Below are 24,867 nucleotides of genomic sequence, written 5' to 3'. Positions count from 1 at the left end.
TGTACTCTTCGATTCTTCGACTCTTGGACTTTTCGAATATTTATTATTTATTTCGGATTTTGCGCTCCTCAACTGTTGAGCTCTTGGCTCTTGAATATTGCGACTCATGGTCTTAACCACCTTTGGGCTTTTTGACTCTTGGACTGTTCGATTCTTGGTCTCTTCGATAGTAGAGCTCTACGATTCTTGCACTATTCGCTTTTTGGATTCGTGGGCTTTCCGCTTCTTGAACTTTTGAATCCTGAGCTCTTGGACTCCTCGAATGTTGCGTTTGTTTTTTTCGATTGAACTGGATTCGTCGACTTTCTCATTCTTAACTACTTACTTACTCCTAGATTGTTTCGCTCTTCGATTATTGGTTTTGAGTTCTTCGATACTTATGTTCTTTGACTCTTGAGTTCTTCGGCTCTTGGACCTCTTTTACTCTTAAATATCTTAGAGATCTTGGGTCCTTCTACTCGTCATCTTGAACACTTCATCTCTCGGTACTTGGACTTTGGCTATTAGACTCCGAAACTTTTCGTTTCTTGGATTAATGGACTCCTGAACTCTTCAACTGTTGGACGCATGAACTTGTTAGACATTTTGAATCGTAGCCATTTGTAATATTGGATTAGCTTGAACTTCTCGATTTTCTGGTTCTTGGAATAATGAACACTTGGACTCTCGGATTTTTCGACTTGGACTCATGGATTCTTCGAGTATTGGGCCCATCGATTCTTGGATTCTTCGAACCTTGGGGTCTTCAGTCCTTGATTTTCATTTCAACTCATGAGCTTCTAAATTCATTTTTCTTGGAGTTAGAGATTGGAGTTCTTAGCGTGTTGGACTCTTCGACTTTTAAAGTCTTTGACTTTTCCTCTTTGAATCTTTTTTGGTTTTTGACCACCTCTTCAACTGTTGGCGCTCTAGATCTTTTCGGCAACTTTTGGGATCTTCGACGCTTTGGATTCCACAACTGCTGAACTCCGGTATTTAGGTCCATTATCTTTTGAACTCTCAGGTTCTCTAACTTTTGAGCTTAGAGATTTCTGGACTATGTTATTTGACTCTTGGGTTCCTCGACTCTAGGCCACCATCTTCAACTATTGGACTATTTGGCTCTCGAGTTGTTGAACTCGTAGGCTCGTGGGTCGTTGCACTCCTGTTAGATTATTGTAGGATTTTTAGAATCTCAAAGTTTTAGACCCTTTTAGTTTAGCATTTGGATATTATGGTCAATTAGATCGATTGAAAAACCTCTAGAAATGTAATTCAGTGATTTATTCTACATTTTGAATTTCATTTGACAACTCATATTGAAGCAGCTTGACTTTCCTCTGACCAGCTTTCCTCCTGTCCCCAACCGTGATAAATGTGATCCGATTCGAAACTAAACGAACCCGGCCATCGTTTGGACCGATGCCAAACAATTTTTGGTAATGGTTGTCGACCGTTGAGATTCCGCACGCTCCAGTCACGGTCAAGCCTCGTCTCTCTGTAGTACACAGACACATCCCGCTTAGAAAATAAAAGTGATCCGGAAGCCCTCGAAACCTGATCCATACTAATCCGAGCTACTACCGCTCTTAGGTAGTCTTTCTCGTGAGACAAAAACTTCCGTCCTATGCTGCCTCCGATCGGCGCTGCAAGATCACCTTTGAAATACGATCTTAAATCGCAAGAAGCTTTAATTTTATCCAAACTTATTCCTGGCAGCTCTATCCAATCCTCTTTGATGGGATCCTGGCAGACAAAATACCGTAATGCATTCATTTTAACTTCCAGCAACTTTTTGGCCGCTACGAATTTCAACCCATCCAAACTCAGTTCGGACACACCGGATACGGTCGCATTACAAGAAACCACATCCAAGCTTCCCATGACGCTGAGTTCCACCTCCGGTTCCTGGGCGACGTCAATGGCTTCCTGAAGGATTGCTTCCATCGTAGGAAAAGCCACGATCGCCGCCAGATCCTCATCAGTGTTAGGTGGAATCGCGTCCTCAAGTATGAAATCCAACATGTCCGCCACCATCGATTCCGCTCCGCACCAGTCGGATACAATCGAGTCATCGGAGACACAGGATCGCAACAGTCCGGAGATAATATCACTGGCCAGCTCGACCTTTTCCCGGCTCAACTCACGCTCCAGTTGAAGCGCCTCCAGATCGTCCCGTTCCAGCTCGATTATATAGTAGTCGGAGTTGAGGTTATGAATGACACCCCAGAAACGAACCCGTTTTACTTGATTACCTCCAAGTCGAATTGACTCCAGCTTACGATCGATGAAGTAGTCCAACGTTGGCGGAAGAGTGAATCCAATTTGTGACCAAATCAACGAAAGTTGCGCGATTGTCGGCCCCGTACCAGGAGGAGATGATCGATCAGGAGATGTTTCCAGTAACTGCGAAGCGGTATGAAACTGATTAGCTTTTTAGGTTTTGATAGCTTATGTGGAAAGTCTCACCTCGACCTGTCGAATCAGATCTTTTGAATACGTTAGCCTTCGGTCGTGTTCGAGTCCTTTCACGTCTCTGATTCTATAATCCGGATGGATAAAGTGTCCCTGCTTAACCAGTCGGCAGTATTCCTCGAACAGAGCCACTCCGTGTTCGGATCGATCCGACAGGATCCGGGAAACGAGTCGCAACAGTAGGGCAAACCTGATCGGATGGTGATGAATCAGAAGGACAAATCTGGATGTTTGATGAACTTACATATTGTCACCATTTTCACCGATTTGGGACTGGAGGAAATTACGTCCATTGAGCAGAGCATTGTCCACGCTCAGACGGTACTGATCCGAGTCTGACTTGGCCCGTAGGATGTCTCCTTCCAACGCGATCGGGTAGGAAGTTTCGTGATTCATTTTCTAACGTTGACAGTTTTCTCGGTGCGACTGGTGGGAGAAAAGTCATGGCCTGCTGGAAGATTTGATGTAAATGAAAGACGCTGCCGAGAGAGGATTCATTATCAGTAGAGGGACGAAAGTAGGTCGTATTAGAGTGCCTTAAACCAGAATGACGACAGCTGTTCGTTTGGAATGACAGCTTTGTTCCAAACGAGCAAACGACCTGTCAAATACAATACAAAGAGAACGAAACTGACATCATCTCGCTTTAACCGTTTTGAGTTGTTGCCAGCATAACGGATGAGATGTCGTCACTCTGTTTATAGGCACTCTAGGTCGTATGGAACAACTCTTTTTTTAGTGTCATTCCAACCGACCAAACGAACAGCCAAATCGAATTCGACCCAAGACTGATTTTTAAAAATAGCGGATGTATTTTTGAATACATTTTCTTCAAATCATGGTGACTCAAAAACGGCCAAGAAGAAGTAGTAGGAGATCAATTGAACACTCTTAAAATACATGCAATGAATAAAAACTGAATACTTTTTTTTTAACAATTAGAATATCAACGTTTGTTTGATATATAAAAAAATAATCATTTCAAACCTTAGCTCAGAGTTCACATTCGATGCAAATTTGATTAGTATTTATTTTTTTAATTCGCGAATTTATGCTAGGTGCTATTCATAGTTTAAGTTTTACGTTTCGTCTTCGACTGATTAGTGTATATCAGTTTATGTTGAACTGCTATCGCGACCTGTCATTTCAACGGTAAAATCAAACTAAATCGAATTACAAATACTCAAAAAATTCTACCGTTTTTTCGATTTTTCAAAATTAACCAGATCAGCAAATATTTACAAATCTACCTTGTCTACACTAATTTTACAAGAATTCAAACGATTAGCCCCTTCTCAATGCAACTTTCGTATCAAATGGATTTATGTTCCATATCGATTACTCTACTACGGAACTCTCAGGAACTAAATTTGGAAGGACAAGGACTGGACTCGGAACCTCGATTTTACATCTGAATTCGGGATCTAAATACTGGATCTGGATTCTGAAACTGACTTTTAAATCTGAATTCTTGAATTTAATTATATATCCGAATTCTAACACAGAATTGTGGAGCTGGCTTCTGTAACTAATTCCTGAGATCCAATTCTAAAACTGAATTTGTAATCTGGGATCTTAAAATAAACTTTGCAACTGAATTCAGATTCAGATTCCTGGATTCTGATACTGAGTTTTGAAACTAAATTCAAGATTTGGATTTAGGAACTGGATTATGTAAATGAACTTTGTAACTAAATCCTTGAACTGAATTCTAAAACTGAGTTGTAGAACTGAATTCTGGACTTGGATTTTGGAATTAAATTAGAACTGTATTTAGAAACTGAACTCTGAACTTCTGAATCCTGGAACTGAGTTTTGGAACTGAATTTTGAAACTTGCTGTTGGATCTCGATCCTGAAACTGGAATTTAAACCTGGATTCTGAAAGTTAATTTTGGAGCTGAAAAAACCGCATTCTGCAACTAAATTTAGGCATTGCATTTCAAATCTGGATTGTGGGTCAGAATACAGAAACTGAATTCTTCTCCTGGATTTTAAAACGGATTCTTGAACTGAAATCTGAACCTAAGATCTAAACGTGTATCCGGGAACTGAATTCTAAACTTGGGTTCAAGAGCTTAACTCGAAATCTGAATTATTGAACTATTGTTCCGAACTGAGTTCTGAAACTGATTTTCAGAAGTGAATTTTGATACAGGATTTTGGATTTGGTTTGAGGAAATTAATTCTGATACTTATCTCCAGACGTGGATTCCGAAATTGAGTTCTCTACATCGATTCTACAACTGAATTCGGCATTTGAATACATGACCTGGATTTTGTAACTGACTTTTAAACCTGAATTCTTAAAATAATTATATATCTTAATTCTGAAACAGAATTTTGGAGCTGGATTCTGTTACTAATTTCTGAGACTGAATTCTGGAACAAAATTTGGAAACTTAATTCTGAACCTGGATTTTGAAACTGAATTTTAGAATTGAAATATTGACTTGGATGTTGGAACTGGATTCTGGAAATGAATTCTTGAATTAAATTCTGACACTGAGTTCCGGAACTGAAATCTGGAATTTGATTGTTAAACTGGATTTTGTAGATTCTGGAAAACAACTTGTGAGTTGAATTTTGAGACTGAATTATAGACACCGGAAATAGTGGTCATATTTCTCCGAATGGATCTCACTCACTTTTCTCAGCGATGGTTTGCCGATTTCCACAGACTTAGGTTCAAATGAAAGGTCTCGTGGAATTCCTGAATTTCATCCGGATCCGACTTTCGGTCCCGGAGTGATAAGGTAAAGTGTGTTAAATATTGTACACCGTCACTTGGAGCGGCGAAACAGTATTTTTTTTAGAGTTTGCGTCACACATACTATGTCACTGAAATATAATACTGAAAATAAAATATCGTAAATGTTGTTAACAGAGCCACAATTTTTTGACTTGTTTTCATTGAAAGAATCTACTCCAACAGCACAACCTTCGTTTTTACGGTTTCATTCGTAAATGGTCGCAATGAAAAACGAATTAAAAGTTTTTCAGCTGATACTTCAGCAAACGAGAGTATCAATAGTAACGTCACTTGTTTTGCTACGTCCAGACGAAAGCAAAATATAGTCCGCAGAAGGCCATTGACGATACCGGGAAACATGCTTTTTTAAATCGAGCACACGACCGTCTGGCAAATTCAATTGCTTTGTATTGCTTATGGAACTGACCAAAGATTATGCTATTCGTATTATTTAGCTGCAGTAAATGCACCTGTTCAAATTCGAGGTTTGCTCGATTCTCAAGCATGATTTCAATCTCTTGATGCGAAAGCGAGACCGTTCGAACCCAACAACGACGGTATTTTATCTTATTGGCGATCGTTGTCTCTTTTGTACATTTAGTTCACAAATTTTCGTAATCATCGAGCAATTGCCACACAGTTGAATGACATTTCTTTCAATTTTTTTCCCTCTCAAAGAAATAACAATTTCTATCTACTATCTAGTTCACGTCGTTAACATAAATCAGTAACACTAGTGGGCCCAAGTGAATACCCTGAGCCATTTCAGAAGGGCTAGAAAATGCCCTAGCAAACAAATAAAAACCTGCTCCGGACGGAATGACTGACAATAACAATCAACCTTCTTTCGAGAAATATCTTCGGCCTGAACTGAACTTTTTCTCCTGGGACATTTTTGAAAATATTATCCTTTTGGAAATTTAATTGATTTTTCTCCATACTATCGGTTTCCCACGTTCCGGTCATGCCCCGAAAAAAACACTTTTCCTTATTGACAATGATTTCCATTATCAAAGCTTTCCGCTTGTATCAACCCGAAAGCACTGAGCTTGTTTTTATCTCTTTTTCTCTCACGCCACTGAGGAAGAACAAGTTCGTTTTTGTGGATCATTCATCCCGAACGTCATTAAAGTGAATGACGGCCTTCCCGTTGTTCCCTGAAACACAAATTTGATTGATTCTACAGCATCCTTTGCTGCTTTCCGCCTACTGAGGTTATTTTTTTTTTCGTTCTTTCAAATTGTGAAGAAATCTGATGCCGATTCAAGAAAACGGTTTCGCTAAGAACAGGGTGGTTCTAGGAAACAAGATAAAACTGCACAATCAAAGCAAGCTAATTGGACTAATTTGTTCGGAAGTTCGCAACAATTGTTTTCCTAATGATGAGGTCACGTGGGGGCCGCATGATGGGGGCCTATGAGTCGAAATCGTAATTGAATTTACGTGCCTTAAAGTCTCATTCTCGACGCCATTCCACACTCACAAATTCGTGCAGTGTTTTGACAGGTTTCAACCACCGAGGCCGGGTACGATCCTTCATTATTCATTCAGTACTGTTCCGTGAACGTGACACAGAAACCATTCGCGTTCCGAATGGCGCGTGATGGAGGAAGCTGGTGATGGTGGTTGTGCCGCTCTACTTCCTTCCAACAACAGCACCAGAAACAACACCATCAAAAAATGCTGAAAGCTTAAAGTAGCCCTTCTCGGCTGATAATAAATTTGGAATATTTACGGATCACGTTTCTGTTCCAGCTGGCCTGCTACGAAGAAATGGCAGTCAGTCGGCTCTTCACCGACCGATAGAACCAGTTGCTCCTTTGGGAATCTAAAAATAACGCCGACTTCTACCGGGTTTTTAGCCGGACGGGGGGGACCTGCAGCAGTAGGCCCTTCCCGGGGGAAAAATCTCATTTCATGGCATTGAACCACACCCCCTTCCAACCCCCGGTGCTAGGAGGAGGAGGAGGTGGAGGTTTAATATTATGGAATCGTCGGCACGCGAAGAAGCTCACGAGTTTTACGTGACTTTTGTCTAAGTGAAATCATTTTTGTTTTGGTGGCTTGTTTGTTTGTTTGCTTGTGAAATTTAGCATATCATCGTTGTTTTTGTTTTAGCAAGCTTAGTAAATTACCCGAGTTTCTCGTTCTGAAGGGGAAAAGTTCCCATGCTAGCGGTTTAAACTCGTACCCGTAGAAAGTTGTTCATTTTCTGACCTTCATAAATTTTCTTTAACATAAGCCAGGGATTACTACTGTTTCAGATGCTCGTTGGCATCTGATTCGATCCGTTGTTGGCCGTTGGACCGTGAAATTCAAGAAATGCAAAATTCAGTTCAGGTGGTCGATTCGTCAACCTTACGGAAAGGATAGCAAATTAATTAAAACTTTCTACTTCCGGAGTCGCTTGAAATAATTATACAAGTAATAATACATCGCACGGATGGTTGAAGAGGTTTCCAGCCGCAATCGCATATTCTCGAAACTCGTTTAGTGGTGATTGCTTTCATCATTTCACTTCGTCAAATGTTTCGCAAAGCTGAAGGGAAAAAACTTCAATCCAAGTTGTCACCTTTTTTTTCGCCCCAATTGCCATACACAGCAAGTTGACCCTCTCGTTGATTTGATGGGCCAATGCTCTTCGTTTTGCGGGTTGTACTGTTTTACACACACACCGAGAAATAAAAATAGATGAGGTATGCAAATTAATCACAGGATTCACAATTGAGAAGTCACCGACCGAGGTCGAAGGATTGGATTGAAACGGTCGGTCTTAATAAAACCCCTTTACTCGTAGACCGGAATAAATGGGTCTCTTTTTCTTCTAATGAGAATCTCGATTTCCGTAACATTACTTCGCATCGTACAAAATCCAATCAGTGAATGCCGTCGATTGGATGATGCAAGGATCCATCGAGCGCAGCAGGCTGGGAATTAGATATTGTATGCATTCGAACATGGCTCTGACGAGGTAATTAATCTCCGACTATTTTGATGGTCGGCACGGTAATACCGGTTTGCTATGGAATTTGTGGAAAAAGGCTTTGAATGCCTTTGAATCATCATTGCAGTCTATCGGAACCGAACTTATAATAAAAATGTGCGATTAATTCGTGGAACGGCATTTCACTATTTCAACATCTGAATCAAAATAGTGATAGGATTTACCGAATCGTAGTTGACAGTCGATTGAGTCTCGTCACACCATCGGAAAGTAGGAAAATAAAAGGTTTATTTTCATCTAATAGTTTTCCATCATGAAGCACTGCAGTGTCGTTCACCGCGTAAAAAACCTCAAAACTAGAGAATTGTGTTTGATGCCAAATATCTTATAAATGCATGAAACGTCGATGTAATCTTAAAAAAAAATACTAAAACAATTTTGAGATTTCCGAAATTGATTTTTTTTATTTAAAAGATATTTAATTTAGGCCTATTTGCGTACAAGCTTTACGTGGCCGATTTAGCTGAGTTTTTAGATAATTTTTTTTTGTATTGGATCTCGTTGTCACCCTTTTTCTAGGGGGAGAGGAGCTTCCATTTTCCTCCTGCGAGGATTGAGGGACAGTTTGTTCGTGGTTCGTCTCGTCATCCATTGCCATGGTATTGTTGTTGATTTCGTTGCTAGTTACTGTAGATGTGCCTTTGTTGTACATTGTTTGCAGTTGCTGGTTGGTTGGATGGTTAGCTGTTAATTGCAGCTGGTGTACTTTGTTCTATAGGGGTTACGTTGAAGGGGATGCTTCACTGTTGTTGGTGACTGTCACAGGTGTACTGGGGTTGCTTGGGGTTGGTGTAAAGGAAGCACCGTTGTCCTTTGGTATAGTTGTCTCCTTGTCCGGTTTGTCACATGGCTTACCGTAGTGAACAGCTTTTTGGCAATATTGACATGTGGCCATCTGGTTGTCATAGGTAACAAGTGATTTGCACGGAATTCTTGTATCCTGACCGAATGTCACATAAGAAGGTATAGGCCTCCTCAAGCGCATGCGTAACAAACGTACGCCATTTAGAATACCGGGGAAAAAATTCTTCCACTTTTCTTTTTCGATAGAGAGAATCTCTCCGTATTGGGACATAGTTGCGCGAATATAAGGATCGATGACGCTTGAGGGAAGATCATGCACACGCACTTCTATAGCACTATCTTCCATATATACTGGAATGTTGTACTTAATGTTCTCGTGCTCCGCATAGTGCACATTATTATTGTCTTTAGCGAATTGAATTGCATTCAACTCTTTATAGAACTGGATTTAAACAAAATTATTGGTCTTATTGCATTGCACACGTTTAATGTCAAGATGTATTTGCTCCTTAAGCAAACCTTCAAGTTCTCGTATCGAAGGTCGAATTTTGCACTGTCTGAAGTCAACAATAATTGTATTCTTTCGTACCGGCGCACAGTGGTTCGAATCAATAAAAACGTGGACCTAAATCAGTAGCTGCCAAACCGTTCGTTTAATGCATAAAGTTGCTTTTAAGAAATTATTTACAAATATATACCGCGTAATTTGATTCTATCCCTAATTGTTCATGGCCTACTTTGACAAAAAAATATAACCATAACTTTTTTTTCAGAAGAGATAGAATTTTTTTATCTCCTACAAAGTTTTAGAACTATTGAAAATAATTTACTTTGACAAATATACCAAAAGTCTAGGTCGCACCGTTTCGGATATACAAAGCGTTTTTACGGCAACCCCCTTAAAATCAGTTTTTTTATTCATAACTTGTTTTGAGTTATTTTTTTATGCATACTTTCTTTGGAATAATTGAAGAAAATAGAAAATCCCATATTTTTGTTGAAGGTAGTGCATATGTTTGTTGTTTCCTGGTAAAGTTATACAATATTTTACCTTTTTTTACCCTAATAAAACCTTACACCAAAGCGAAATATGCAACTTTATGCAGCTGATTTTTACAAAATTTATAGGAAAAGATATGCCCAATACTATAAAAAAAATCTAAGTGGAACTCGATGAAACTTTTTTTTAGGCCTTTTCAAAGCTAGTTTTAGTTATTGAATTATGACAACCCCCTCAAGACTAGTTTTCTAATCATAACTTGTTTCAAGTTATTTTTTAATCCTTACTTTGTTTGGAATAGTTGTAGAAAATATAAAATCCCATAACTTTGTAGAAGGTAATGCATAGGTTTACTCTTTTCTGGAAAAGTTATACATCGTTTTACCTAATTTTACCTAGAAAACCTTGTACCGAAGCGAAATATGCAACTTAATGCAGCAAACTTTTACAATAGTTATAGGAAAATATATTCATAATCCAATTTAATTTCCAATGAGAATATCCTGAGTACTATTCGTGTGACTCATTTTCACTATGGCCGTGCTGAAACCATGAATGGTTAAGAAACGGAGGGCGTCGGCTATTTCTGTAACTCACTTTTGCAGTGAGCGAAGAGATGGGCAATTCGCTCCTGAGCTATTCCAGTAAATCGAATCTTTATAGTGAGCTGATAGCTCACAGCTATTTTTAAAAGAACCGCAGCTCACCAGTTCACCGCACTGGTAAGCAAAGATGCCAGGTTCATTTGTGTTTCACAGACTTTCAACCTTTTGGACAGATTTAAAAAATGGCACAGATTTTCACAGATTTCTGAAATCAATCACAGATTTTTAAAATTGATCACAGTTTAGCACCAAAAATTACAGAGCGGTAGAAAATAGTGAGATCTTTATTATGGAAACGGGGAAACGTGCACAGATTTTGCACAGACAGGTTTTTGGCTTGATCACAGATTTTTGAAAAAATGACCTGGCATCCCTGCTGGTAAGGTGGAAACTAGCTACGAGCTGAACGGATCTTCGGAGAGAGATATCAATGAGAAGAAATGTGTGCATGAGCTCTTCTCAGTTCTTCAAAATGTGCATCTATCCTTCTTTAACAGATTGAATGAGTCATTGCCAATAAGAAATCTTACCTCTCACTAGGGATGGTACTCGGAAGGCAAAGTATCGATACCTAGGGTATCGGGATACCGAAATTTTGGGAATCGATACAAGGTATCAAAAGGCAATAAAGTATCGATACCTGTAAGTATCAATTGATACTTGCACAGCAATCACTTCAAAATAAAATAAATGAATGAATTCGCTACTTTTGGTCCCTGTTAAAGATTATCCGCACGCCACTTTGTGTTGGAGCCATGATGATTTCACATTTCACATATTTTCTTAAAAAATTTTATGTCATAACCTTTATGTCGATACATGAATACTACACTAAAAGCCCATTCCTATTGCCATTACGACGGTACCGAGGACGGACTGAACGGAAGCACCAGGCTCGCGCATGTATTGGTATGACGTGGACTAGCCTTCATTGAAATTCGTTCTCGACAATCTCACGTCGTTCCCACAGACGCACTGAAAGAGAGTGCAACGAGTGTGAAAAATTGAAATGAATCCTCAGTGAGTATGGCCTTTATGTACGTGTTTTCTCTCATTGCACTCTCTTTCAGTGCACCTGTGAGCCGAAGCGAGATTGTCGAGAACGAATTTAAACGACGGCTAGTTCACGTCATACCAATACATGCGCGAACCTGGCGCTTCATCGAAGTCGAAGAAAAAAAATCGAGGTGGGTTATGTCAGAAACATAACCGGATGATGATAGACTCCGGAACTGAATTCTGAAACTAAGTCCAAGAATTGAAATCTAAATCTAGATTGTTGAACTGATCACTGAACCTGAGATCTGTAACTGAGTTCCAGACCAGGATTCTTCGATAGTCCGATCCAGGATTCATTTTTCAAAATCGGATCCAGAATTTAGCTTCGCAACTAAGTTGTATAATCCTGATCCGGAATATAGTTCAGAAATCTTCAGAATCTAGTCTCTGAATTCAGTTACACTTCTAGAATTGTAAAAGTGAGTTTTGTATCCTAATTCTAGACCAGCATTCTCTAACTGAAATCAGGTTCTGGAAAGCATTTTAGAAAAAAAATTCTGGAAATAAAGCTGAGTTTTAGATCTGAATTTGATCCAGATTTTCGGGCTGCAGTTCCATAACTTAAGGTTCAGAACTCAATTTCCGAATTCTGAACTTAAATTATAGGTCCGAATTCTAGATAGGAGTTTTGCAATTGTATTCTGGTCTGAACTCTCAATTCTAAATCCAGAATTCGATTTCAAAATTTATATTCAAGTCAAAAAAATTCTTTTCCTAATTTTAGCTCCAGAGTCTAGGTCTAGAACCAAGATCCTGATCTATGCTCCAGATTTCGGGTCCATAAACCAGGCTTAGAATAAAATTCTTAAATTTGGTCTAAGTTCCAGAATTCTGGATTTCAACTCTGGACCTGGAAACCGGACGAGGAACAGAATACTAGATCTGGATTATGAAAATGAAAAATAAAATCTGGTCTTGGATTTTGAAACCAAATTTTAGAACTGAACACTAAAATTAGATTCTTGATCTGGATTCCGATCTGAACTGAATGAAACAACTACGCAGGCTAGAATAAAAGAATTTTTACCTTTTTCACTTACCACATATGAAATTTTAATTTCGAATTATTTGTGGTTATATTACTGAAAATTTTATCACAAATTGCTGAAATCTCCGATGACGTGTGAAAAATTATGATGATACGTTGAATAAAACAAGAAATATTCACAATAAAACCACTCTTCCAGAGGGTAAATTTTGAAACGCCCCATAGTAAAGTAAGATGTATTCACGTCAAAAAATGTTCCATCGGTGACGGGTATAGCGTGATGGGTTAGTCGATGCCTTTTACTCAGCCCACCTGAGTTTGATGACCTTAAGGTTGAAGCCTCTATAATGACCTTAAGGTTAAAGAATCTACAAATCAAACAAAAAAAATATTCCGTAGTAATGGGAATTGACTTCAATCTGTTGCGATACTGTAAGTATCGAGACCTAAAGTATCGATACTAACAGTATCGCTCTGATGTAATATCGATATCAAAAATACCCGATTCTCGAAAGAAAGTATCGATACTTCAAAGTATCGACTCGGTATCGGACATCCCTACCTCTCACTCAGTAGGCTAAGGTACATTCAGGGATGCCACTTTTGCAGATATTCTCAAATTTGACATAATAATAATTCACAGACAAGTTAGTTCGCATAGCATCGTTCTTTGTGGATCAATGATTTCGATCATGCATATGAAAGAAAAACGGAGTAAGAAAAACGGCGCAAAAAAACGGCGCTCAAAACAATCCTTCAGTTCAATCTAAATGAGCTGATGAGCTAATACATTGAATCGATTCCCTTAAGCTGATCGGTTCGGAGCTGCTCACCGGTATGAGCTGCCTCTAAGTGAGCATCGCACGATCAACATATCGTCTTAAAAAACGTATTGCTTCGCGATAACTCAATTTATTCACACGTTTAAAAATGAAATCTCTTCGTAAAGGGTTTGTACTTTTACAATACTTTTTCATATATTGTTTGGAAAACATTTTTCCATTTTTTTAATATGTGTTGAACTTTCGATAATTTTTCGGATTTTCAATATTTAAAACCAACTTTGAAAAGGCCTAAAAACTTGCATCGAGTTCCACTTAGATTTTTTCTAATATTGTTAATTGTCAAAAAGTAAACAAAACAAAAATTACAACAATTTGCTTAAGTTGCGCGTGCAAGCATGAGCTTGCTTGTTTATGCGTGTTTACGCGCACTTTGTAGTAGATACTTAGGTAATAGAGGGAGATTCTACGTAGATAAGTCCAAAAAAACTGTTTTTAAAATAAAGTGAATATATCTCCAAAAACAATTTTTTTTACATTATTTATATCTTCAGCAAAAATAATTCAAATGTTTTTTTCTTCAAAATGAGATAGAAAACAAAAACTTTTTGGTGAAAAAAAAAATATTTTTTTTCGAAATTGGTACTACCCCCTTAACAAAAATTAAGGTGCCACTTTCAAAAGAAGCGTAATATAATCTTGTAAAACTTCTTCTAAGACACGTTAGCTCTTAAAAATCAGAGAAAGTCAGTACAGACTTTTGACCATCTTTTTCCAGTTTTGGACCACTGTGCGGCGGTAGCTTTTGTTCGTTTGGTTCACTCATTTCGAGATCGTTCTATTGTTCACTACACAATACTGTACTTGGTTTCTTCTGTCCCGAACGTAAGCGGTTTTGGTTTATCGACTAACTTGGATGAGATGTGAAACCGAACTGTGAAATTGATTTTTGTTTTAAGCCGAGTGTCTTAGAAATGCACAAATGCATTTCTCGGGTTGGCGGTTCAATGCATAGGACGCTGGTCTTCCAAGCCAGTTGTCGTATGTTCGAGCCCCTACCTGGAAGGATTCTTAGTGTCAGTAGGATCCATAGTACTAGCCATGCAATGATTCTGTACACTAAGAATCGGCTGCGAAGTCTGTTGAAACAGGAAGGCCAAATTCCACAGAAGGAATGTAATGCCAAGACTTTGCTTTGCTTAGAAATGCATAAAACGTCCAGATCTGGTGTAACCTAAAATTTTTTTTTCCAAAATCAAAAATTTTCTAAGTGTCAAAGAGTTGAAAAAAATTTGAGATAACACTAGCGCCCTTATTCTGAATAACGTCGCATCGATTTTACGATCGTATTTCATTTGTATTCCTAATAGCGCTAGCAAAATCAAAGGTAGCTAGGATTTGATCGAACCACATTCGATCGAAAAATCAATACGTCGTTATTGAGAATACGGGCGCAGATCTCGACGTTTCAAGCATTTCTAAGACAAAACAAGAAAACCGTGTAACTTGGGAAATCCGAGTAAAAAAGCCGCATAAAAAACCGCGTAAAAAAACGGCGTAAAAATGACCTCCGTGTAACTCGTTTTCAAAAAATCAGTCGTACGTTACAACTATTAGTGAGTTTATAGAACGTTTTCAATTAAAGGTGAAACATTTTTTAAAAACAAGTTCAGTGACCAAAAGAAAAACCTTCGGGTCACGTCCGGACGGTCCGGACACCAGAGAATGTTGAACGAGTTCGATCCGCTATTTAAAAATTACACTTTACAACAACAAGCTCAGCACCTTGGACGATCCTCGGGGCAACATTCGCCGTTAAACTACTGAAATTGATACCGATACGTTGGAAAAAGTGTGGCTAATAATTTCATTCTTCAATTTTTTATTGCTGGTTAGTTTTTTTTCCGTCTGGCACTTCGGAGCTTTTGTCAATTTACATAAAAAATGTGTCAGATTCTTTTGCGCAATCCGGTATAAGGTTCTGAATTCTGTTCCATAATCCATATTCAGAAAAATTCAGTTCTTGATTCCAGATCCAGAATTCATTTCTAGAATACAATTTAGGATCCAGAGTATGATGTCGGAGTTCAGTTCCTGAAATCAGCTCCAGAATGCAGGTTCAAAATTAAGTCTTCAATATTCAGTTTCCGGATTCAATTCCAGAACATAGTTTTAGAAACCAGAACCAGAATGCAAGTTCTGAATTTAGTTCCTAGAAGGAAGTATCCATGCTTTTGAAATAAGTTTAAGTTATAAAATTCAGATCTATAATCCAGGTTCAGAATTAGGTTACTGAGATTAGTTCCAGAAATAAATTCCCGAAACCAATTCCAGAATTCAGTTCGAAAGTTCATTTACAGAATCCAGTTCCAAAATGCAAGTCCAGAAATCAGTTCATAAATTCATCTCCAGAGTTCAGTCCCAGAATTTAGTTCCCGAATCCAACTTCAGAATATAGTTCCGAAATTCATTTACAGAATCTCGCTCCAAATACAAGCTTATAATTCAGTTCTTAAACTCAGTTTCAGAATCCAGATTCAAAATCCAGTTCCAAAACTTAGTTCCAAAATTCCAAAGCTTTTAGAATTCAGTTCCAAAGTCAGTTTCAGAATCCAGTTCCGTAAATGAAATCAAAAACTAAATAACAAAATTGTATTTTGAAACTGGATTCTGCAACTAATTTCTGGGACTGAATTTTGGAACTGAATTCTGGAACGGAGTTTTGGAACTGATATCTGGACTAGGATATCGGAACTGGATTCCGTAAATGAACTATGAAACTAAATTCTGAAACTGAATTCCGGGACTGTTTTCACTGGAATTTAAAAACGGAATTCTGTATCTGGGTTCTAGAATTGAGCTCAAAAGCTAAATTATAAACTTGCATCTTGAAACCGGATTCTGGAACTTAATTTTGGAACTGAATTCAGGAACTGACCTCTGAACCTGGATTCTGGAAATAAATTTTTAAACTGAAGGAAATTGTTTCTGGACTTGGATTTTGAACTGGATTCTGTAAATGAACTTTTGAACGGAAACCTGGAACTAAAATGTGGGACTGAATTCTGGAATTGAATTAAAACACTGAATTTTATTTCCGGACCTGGATTCTGGCACTGATTTTCGGAAGTGAGTTCTGGACCTGAATTTGGGAACTGCACTCTTGAAATTATCTTTCGTCCCATAATATAGTTTTTTTTTTGCACTAACTTTTCTCGGAGATGGCTGAACCGATTTTCACAAACTAAGATTCAAATGAAAGGTCTTGTTGTCCCATACAAAATTCTTGAATAATATTTGCATCCGACTTCCGGTACCGGAGTTATGGGGTAAAATGTGCAAAAAATGAAAAAATGTGTTCTAACTTTTCTCGTAGATGGCGCGACTATTTTTCACAAACTCAGGTGCAAATGAAAGGTTCTGTGGTCCCCCATACGAAAATCCTGAATTTCATCCGGATGTGTTAAAAATTTTATACCATCACTGAAAAGGGGGAAAAACCGTGAAAAAATTTCTAAATCGACATCAAATCTTCTCCAGTTGATAGTTTTTATCAGTAGACGATCAAACAAACCGATTTCGGTTATTCTTTTAAGAATCAAAGAAAATTATTTTAAAGAATACCACAGTGTTATGTATGATAGTATGATTGATATTAGAAAGGCATCCTTACGTCACTAGGTGGATTAAAACAGGTTTATATACTTGCCACCAGATAGCTCTCGCCTAGCTTAGGAGAAATTTTATGCTGAAGTAAAAAAGTGCGTCAATTCTTTTGACTTACCCTGTATTAGAACAGATGTGTTGTTCTCGACTAAAACAGCGGGGATAATTTACAACACATTTCACAGGAGTCATTAGTGAACCATGAAACCTAAGATAAATCATGAATTTCATGGATTTGTCCAAGATAATATAAGTCAATAGCTCGGAATAGGGGCTGAAATTGAGTCTGAAATAACTGCGAATCTGAACAATTCCGGTATATCTGTAAAGGCTCATATTCTGTTAGTAGTCTTTCTATTCAATCCGGAAAAGTAAACTGAGATTTACCGAATTATTTTCCTTTCCGTTATCCAAGCATTATTTGAATCTAAACCGTAACACTCATGCTTGTCGTGACACTTGTTCGGGGGCATTGTAAAATGTGTTCGTCATTTTTTACGAACAAGTATCAGATTAACGTTCTTCTCTTTATTTCTCTGCAGCAATCTACCGTTACCGACACTGATGAAACAATGCTGAGGTTTGCAGGATGTTTACATTAAGGGATAATTTTCCTGTCCCAAATACTAACCTCAGACGATTTAGCTGATACCATCTAGTATCGGAACGACAAACCAGAAGTAGAATGCAAAAGCTGAAAGCTCAAAATGTCATATCGATCAAAGCATTTGACTCTTACTCAGTAATGGGTGTATCTGATTGCTCTCATGGCTAACTTTGTTTTGCCTTTCTCTATAGAAAGGTATTAGAATTGCTGGAAAAACCGACTTTCGAACGGAGCCTCGGAGACCCATAGTGTTATATACCATTCGACTCAGCTCGACGAGATCGGAAAATGTCTGTGTGTGTGTGTGTGTGTGTGTGTGTGTGTGTGTGTGTGTGTGTGTGTGTGTGTGTATGTGTGTGCACTTTTCGAAGATATTTGAACGCGCTCAATTTTCTCAGAGATGGCTCAACCGATTTTAACAAACTTGGGCTCGTTTGAAAGCTACTATCGGGGCATTGATCAAGTTCGAAGATCAAATGGCTGTGACTTTTGGTTCCGGAGATATGATTGTATAAGTGACGTAACCGACAAAAAGCGTTGTATTTGAACGCGCTCAATTTTCTTAGAGATGGCTGATCCGATTTTAACAAACTTGGGCTCGTTTGAAAGCTACTGTCGAGCCGTTGATCAAGTTCGAAGATCAAATGGTTGTGACTTTTGGTTCCAGATATATGATGGTATAAGTGACGTAACCGACAAAACACGTTGATTTTTACCGCTCTTGTATATATAAGGGTGCCAAAATTTTGGGATCAACTCTATTTTCGTAAAGTTCTAGTGCTCAAAAGTTTAAGCACCTCGAAAAAAGCCTTCATGCAAAATTTGACCAAAATTGGACATGCTTAAGGGGTGCTGCCCGGTGGTAAAGGTTTGACAATTATCGATCTTGAAAAAGCACCATAGGGTGGAGTACATGAAATTTCCAAAATCGAAAATTTTTTTTGATGTCAAAACTCTTAAAACTGCATAAAACATCGAAATTTAGTGTCATCTCAAAAAAAATTTTTTTTGAAAAAATCAACTTTCTGGGACTTAGAAAAATTTTCATATTTTTTCTAAGTCCCAAAAAGTCGATTTTTTCAAAAAAAAATTATTTCGAGATGACACTAAATCTCGACGTTTCATGCAATTCTAAGCCTTTTGGCATCAAAAATTTCTTTTCGATTTCGAAAATTTCATGTACTCCCCCTTATGGTGATTTTTAAAGATATATGAAAATTCCACTAAGTGGACTAAGAAGGGTTTTTTAGATTAGCATCACTCATATAAATAGGCAACGCAAATGTGGGTCATTGATCAAGTTCAAAGTCAAATGGCTGTGACTTTTGGTTCCGGAGATATGATTGTATAAGTGACGTAACCGACAAAACACGTTGTTTTTAGCGCTCTAATGTATATAAGGTGTCAATGTTTTGTGAACACTTCTAATTTCGTAAAGCGCTGTTGTTCAAAAGTTTTAGCACCTCGAAAAAAGTCTTCATGCAAAAAATCATGGATAAGGTTTGAATATTTTCGATCTTGAAAAAGCACTTTAGGGGGGGGGGGGGGAAGTAGTACATGAAATTTCCGAAATTGAAAATTTTTTTTCTGCCAAAAGTCTAAAAATTGCATAATTGCATGTAACGTCAAGATTTAGTGTCATCTAAAAAAATTTTTCAAAAAATCGACTTTCTGGTACTTGAAAAAATTTTATATCCCAGAAAGTCAATGTTTCAAAAATTGACAATATTAATGAAACGTTAGGATTTTAAGAATTCGATAACAAATATAAATAGGAAGAATGTTGCTATGAAAAGTTACCTTGCAAATTAGTTTGAAAGAAATCGTTTTATTCTCAAAAACAAAAAAATGATTATAACAAATAAAAGCATTATTGAGATATCTATACTCAAGTTCCGTTACAATTATTTACTTTCACTTTCACTCGGTTGATTTTTCATTAGGGCGTATAAGCATGTGATAGTTTCTCTTTGTTTAATTTCTCTTCTATCAATAACCAAGCCGTTTCCACGTTTATCACTCAACTTTTAGCATGGAATAATACCCGAAACTTTCAAACAGAATAGTGAAATCAAAGAATAAAAACATAATAATCGAAAGAGAGAGTGATCAAAGAGAAACTGTCACTTATACGCCCTAATGAAAAATCAACCGTGAATATGGTTATTATTTCATTTTTTTCGCTGCGTGTAAATAATAGTTTTTGAAAAATAACTTGGCAACACTGGTATATACCGCGACGAGATGCCAGGTCTGAAGATTTGTCTGTAAATTTGCAGATTTCGTATATTGGCATATTTTCGCAAAACTGAAATGTTGAGGCGCTGCTTGTTTAGAGATGATATTTTCAGCAAGAGCTGTTAAATCGATTGGAAAATTTTCAATTTCTCCAGCTTTCCAACGATTTCTTATAAAAACGGGCAAATTATTTAGAAAAATTATAGTAGAAGTTGAAGAAAAAGTTTTTACTCTGAGGTGGTAATGTTGATCTTAATTCATTGTGCGAAATCTACCGTTTATTCAGAATGGAGCATTATACTATGTTCACATTAGCGCTGATATCACTTGATATACCGAGATGATATGCATATCATGTCGAAGTGTTCACATATGATCGAATCAAGTTGTCATATTGAATGCACTCATTAGAAATAAGATCAAAAATATTACCTTTCTCTATTAAAATTAAATCAATAATTGAAGTCTTGCATTTTATCGTCTCCAAACGCCAGTATTTGTTGAAAAATTTGAAATTATAATGATTGTTTACTGTCACTCTCGAAGTGACGTTCATAAATGAGTTCATTCAATGCCATTATCCGTGTTGCTAGTCGCGATTTTTGACAACTCGACATGATATCGTACATGATATCCCGGATATCATGCCAAAATGATAATACGCATTGACATCAAATTGTATGGGATATCAAGTGATATTGCACATGATATCATCGGATATCAAGTGTGTCCGTATATCACTTGATATCAGCGCTAATGTGAACATACTATTAAACTTGGTTTGATACCAGTACATGCGTCGTAAATATGAAAGAAATCGTGGCATTTGCTGCATAGCGAGTGGATCTTGACACATGAAGGCAAAAATCAATTAGAATTATTATTAATAATATATATAATATTTTTTATCTTACGAGTCATTAAAGTGAATGGAAGTAACAATAGATTTTGTGCAATATGTTTACTTCCTTCCAAACTTGTATTGTTACTATGAATTTTTTCCGTCGTTTACCAATATTTAACGACACTTATTGTCGAAGAGTAAAAAAATAACATTATTACTTCATTATTCATTGGTTCACGGTTACTGATCCAATTTTTGATGGACCATATAAGACATTGTAATCTTGAGTTTATCTCTGCCACACTGACCTTACAGGATTAAATCCGTTTACTTAATCGGCTGTCGTATCTATAATTTTAAACTTCCATAAGTAACCCTTTAGTTACAGTTTAGTTACTGTCTTCAGTTACTGTCTTTTTTAGTTACAGTTTAGTTACTGTCTTCAGTTACTGTCGAGTGTAGAAAGTGTTGATATTTAGTTGAAATCATATTACATTTATCTGGAATGTACATCAAAACGATAGGTACACCCAAGGGGCAAATCACTCTAAACTTTGTCTGAACTCGAACAAGTTTTACCGGGAGTAAAAAAAGTTTGACAGGGATCTCGCTGGATTAAAATGGGATTAGAAAAGTTTTTTTAGATTAGCATCACTGTTCTCATACAAATAGGCAACGCAAATGTCAAGCACTAGTTTGGAAGAATGATGCTGACTTTGTGACATAAACACTGAAGCATGCTTTTGTGAACTACTCGAATCAATCTGAATCAATTGGCGTCTAAAATTATTTAATAAATGTATGAAACATATTTTCATGAGACTATTATGAAAGAAGAGAAAGGCATTATCACACCACTAGGTGGATTAAGAAGGGTTTTTTGTTTTGTTTTTGCTTTCTCTCGCAATCTGCTTCAAGCTGACAACGACCCGATCAAGATAACTATTGGACAGGTGTTCGTTTCAACGACCGAAAACAAATTGTGAAAGCCCTCGGTAATCGGATGGCAGTAAAATACGATACTGAACGGCGGACATTAAAGTCAAGCTTTTCAAAATGAAAAAGGAAGAAGAAGGGCGTGAGACAATGTCCGTTCCTTTGACCGAGCAACGCGCAACATTCCGACCTTCATCCATTGTCGAGAATAAAGGATAGCAGCTTGGTTCGGGCTGCAATTTAGCGAATTTATTTCTTTTGTTATTGCTCACTTTGGCGTTCGTTTGTCCGCTGTTGCTCATTGGCCTTTTACATGGTTTTTAATGATGCTTGTTCAAAGAAAACCGTATATTCTTGGCGAAGGCTAATTATTCAAAAACGTGCGAAGGAAAGAACGAAGAAGATGCATCGCGCCCTGAGCTACCGTTAAACTGCACTATAAAGGTTGAATTTTCCATTTTGGGGACTCAATCGGCTCTTCGAACTCAAACACTTCCGTTTTCGAATGTTCAGCACCATCACCTTCGGTCGGTTCGTAAATAATGGAATTGGTAATACTTGATGAAAGTTGTTTCGCTTGATTGTCACCCGTGCGAAATCAAAGCTGGCGGAGAACGACTCGGTCTCGTAGCAACATCATTTGCTCACTTTACATTAAGTAATCATGACTGTAGAAAGGCGTTTTGTCGTAGATGTTCAGGCGTCAAAACGGGAAAGGTTACGGCTGCAACACACAACCAGAATTCGTCCGTCCCGGTCCCGTTGGGAGCTTAATATTAATGGGCTTAATAATACTTTAATACTCTATTACAGGAAGGTTGGTATGTATGTTCGCGAATCTAATTGGAAATTCATACTGCGTACGCTCGAACGGTCTTGCAGAGGGATTTCATTCAAGTGCAGCAACAACGACAAGCAACTTTTCAATGAGGTTCGTATAATTTCTTGTTACTATTTAAACATACGCGAATAGCAAACAGACAATATTGAGAAACGATGCAATGCGATGCACCCTTGCTGTTCGAGCAGAAGGATTGAATCTTGAAAATACTAACCAGTCTTCCGCATTGGTAAGTATGTTGGAGATAGAGACTGTGAATACCACATCGTTGTATGCCACCAGTATGATGCAATAGAAAAAGAAAGTACCATCGGATGACTGAAGAGAGATAGAAAGCCAGCGGGAGGATTACTCCAAACGGAGATGTGCATCACTACGGACGGTAAGAGTACAATTCATGATGATATTACGATTGGATTCACTGCGTGGAAAACGCTACTATCACATATTTACATCCTAAGCGCATCTTCCGAAAAGTCAATTTAAAATACTGACGCTGACGCTGAAATATGATATTATTTTTTTCACCCAAAAAGTTCGATGGGTGTGATGAAGTATCGCAATTCACGATGAAAATTTTATTGCTTTTGGTAGGTTTTTCGTCTTCCTACGCGGAACTAACTTTTCCATAGGTTGAATTTCTTTGGTGAACTTTTCAATCTCTGTGCACACGAACTTGTGTCATGAAAATAGTGTCTTATTCTAGGCTCCACGTACTATACTGTTCGACACGTGGAGAAAATTCATAACAATTATGATGCTTTAAAAAACATTTAGCGAGTCGATCGAATTTTCGACACTTCCATAGGAACGTAGTTCGAAAGTTAGTTGCAAACAGTCCAACGCTCCTTTACCTATTTTTACCGAACCCGGAACTGACAACGGACCGTTCGTCTCGACGCTCAGGTGTCGACCTCACGAGGAATAACTTTCCCGAGTACGGCACAACATTGCAGGGGATCTACATTAATTATGAACACTACGACTTCCCAACTTTTGAAGCGCCGTAACTTGCACTGGCACGAAAAACTTGTCAATTGTTGAAGCATTTTTCATGAAGCTATTGGAAATTCCATCATTCAAATATCACTGCTTGAAGATGACTTGTGAATAATAGAATTCGGACCAACTTTCGTTGCAAAATCTAATATTAATCGATTTGAATAATCACTACTACTTTCAAACACGTTAGAATTACTCATTCGTCTTTAGGTCAGGTCATCGACAAAAAAGTTTCCAATAGCTACAAATTTTGGCTGATTTCGTTAATGTAATTTCAATAATTTTGAAATACAGAATATCAAATGATCGGGAAAAGGCTAGGGATATTCTTTCACCGGGAAAAAGCAGTTATGCAAAACCGGGAAAAGTGCAGAAATAACTTATTACAACAAGGTTCTTATCCAAATTATCTATAGCAATGATTACCAATTTGTAATTTGGTAAAAATATGCATCAGTTTTCGTAAAGAGTCGCGATTAGGTGACTAACACAAAATCCAACATTACAGGAACCGCGGGGAATCTGGACAGTTCTTGGAAAATAAAAAAACACCCTTTATACCTATGGTTTTGCACTAATTTTACAGACACTGACTTTAGAGTCTTTATTGAAGACTATTTGATTGTTTCGTTGCATATAATGAAAGTGCTGCTTAAATTTTTAGAAAATCAAGTTTTGAAAAGTAACAAAAAATGAGATAGAATTATAGATATCAATCTTTAGGTATGTTTCAAAAATCCATTAAGGGGCGGGTAGGGTCTAACACTTTTGAAAAATCATTTATTATTTTCTTTATTTTTTCTTATAGTAAAATATTTGAAGAATTTTCTGTGAAATTTTCAAGCCTATTGGAACGAAACTCTAGAAGTTATGGACCTTTATCTATGGCTATCTCATTCTACGAAGAAGCAAGAGCTCGGCGCACAGGCCCAAGATTTCTACTTCGATTGACTTCAAAACTTGCAAAACATTCTTGAAATGTTTCGTTATAATAAATTATAAAAGAAAAAATATGATCTTTTGAAATTGTTAGACCCTACGGGCTTCATGGAGTAATTCATTGTTTCCATTGATTTTATAGACAAAAAACTTTAAATGCGTTTTTCTCGAAAGCAGGTTTTGAAAGTCTGTGTCCATCATCATTCAAAAACTACTGCACCAATTTTTTTTTCAAATTTTGCACACACTTTCTACATATAAAAAACCAGACCCCAACGTTTTCCTTTCCGTTATTTGTTACTTTGGGGAGGTTTAACAGCTAAAAAATGGCGGATTTTTTTATGAAA

At 37.4% G+C, this 24,867-nt stretch overlaps 1 protein-coding gene across 1 annotated transcript; it reads right to left on the bottom strand.

Annotated features, from left to right (window-relative positions):
• Positions 1-1,293: 1,293 nt before the first annotated feature.
• On the bottom strand, positions 1,294-2,889 carry LOC131428626 (uncharacterized). Its single transcript, XM_058592674.1, has 3 exons — positions 2,699-2,889; positions 2,449-2,644; positions 1,294-2,385 (listed from the first exon to the last, which is right to left on the bottom strand). Exons 1-3 carry the CDS (start codon positions 2,848-2,850, stop codon positions 1,294-1,296), a joined length of 1,440 nt encoding a protein of 479 aa, XP_058448657.1. The 5' UTR covers positions 2,851-2,889.
• Positions 2,890-24,867: the final 21,978 nt, after the last annotated feature.

This window comes from Malaya genurostris, chromosome 1 (assembly GCF_030247185.1).
Source record: "Malaya genurostris strain Urasoe2022 chromosome 1, Malgen_1.1, whole genome shotgun sequence".
NCBI lineage: Eukaryota > Metazoa > Arthropoda > Insecta > Diptera > Culicidae > Malaya > Malaya genurostris.
Note: the sequence above shows the minus strand (reverse complement) of the source record. Positions and strands in the feature narration are given on the sequence as shown.

Bases quoted from the DNA above. Each gene is read 5' to 3' on its own strand.
- LOC131428626 (XM_058592674.1), bottom strand. From the start codon at position 2,850: ATGAATCACGAAACTTCCTACCCGATCGCGTTGGAAGGAGACATCCTA. The intron at 2,645-2,698 runs GTAAGTTCATCA...CCATCCGATCAG, and splicing joins GGTGAAAATGGTGACAATAT to GTTTGCCCTACTGTTGCGAC. The intron at 2,386-2,448 runs GTGAGACTTTCC...ACCGCTTCGCAG, and splicing joins ATCTGATTCGACAGGTCGAG to TTACTGGAAACATCTCCTGA.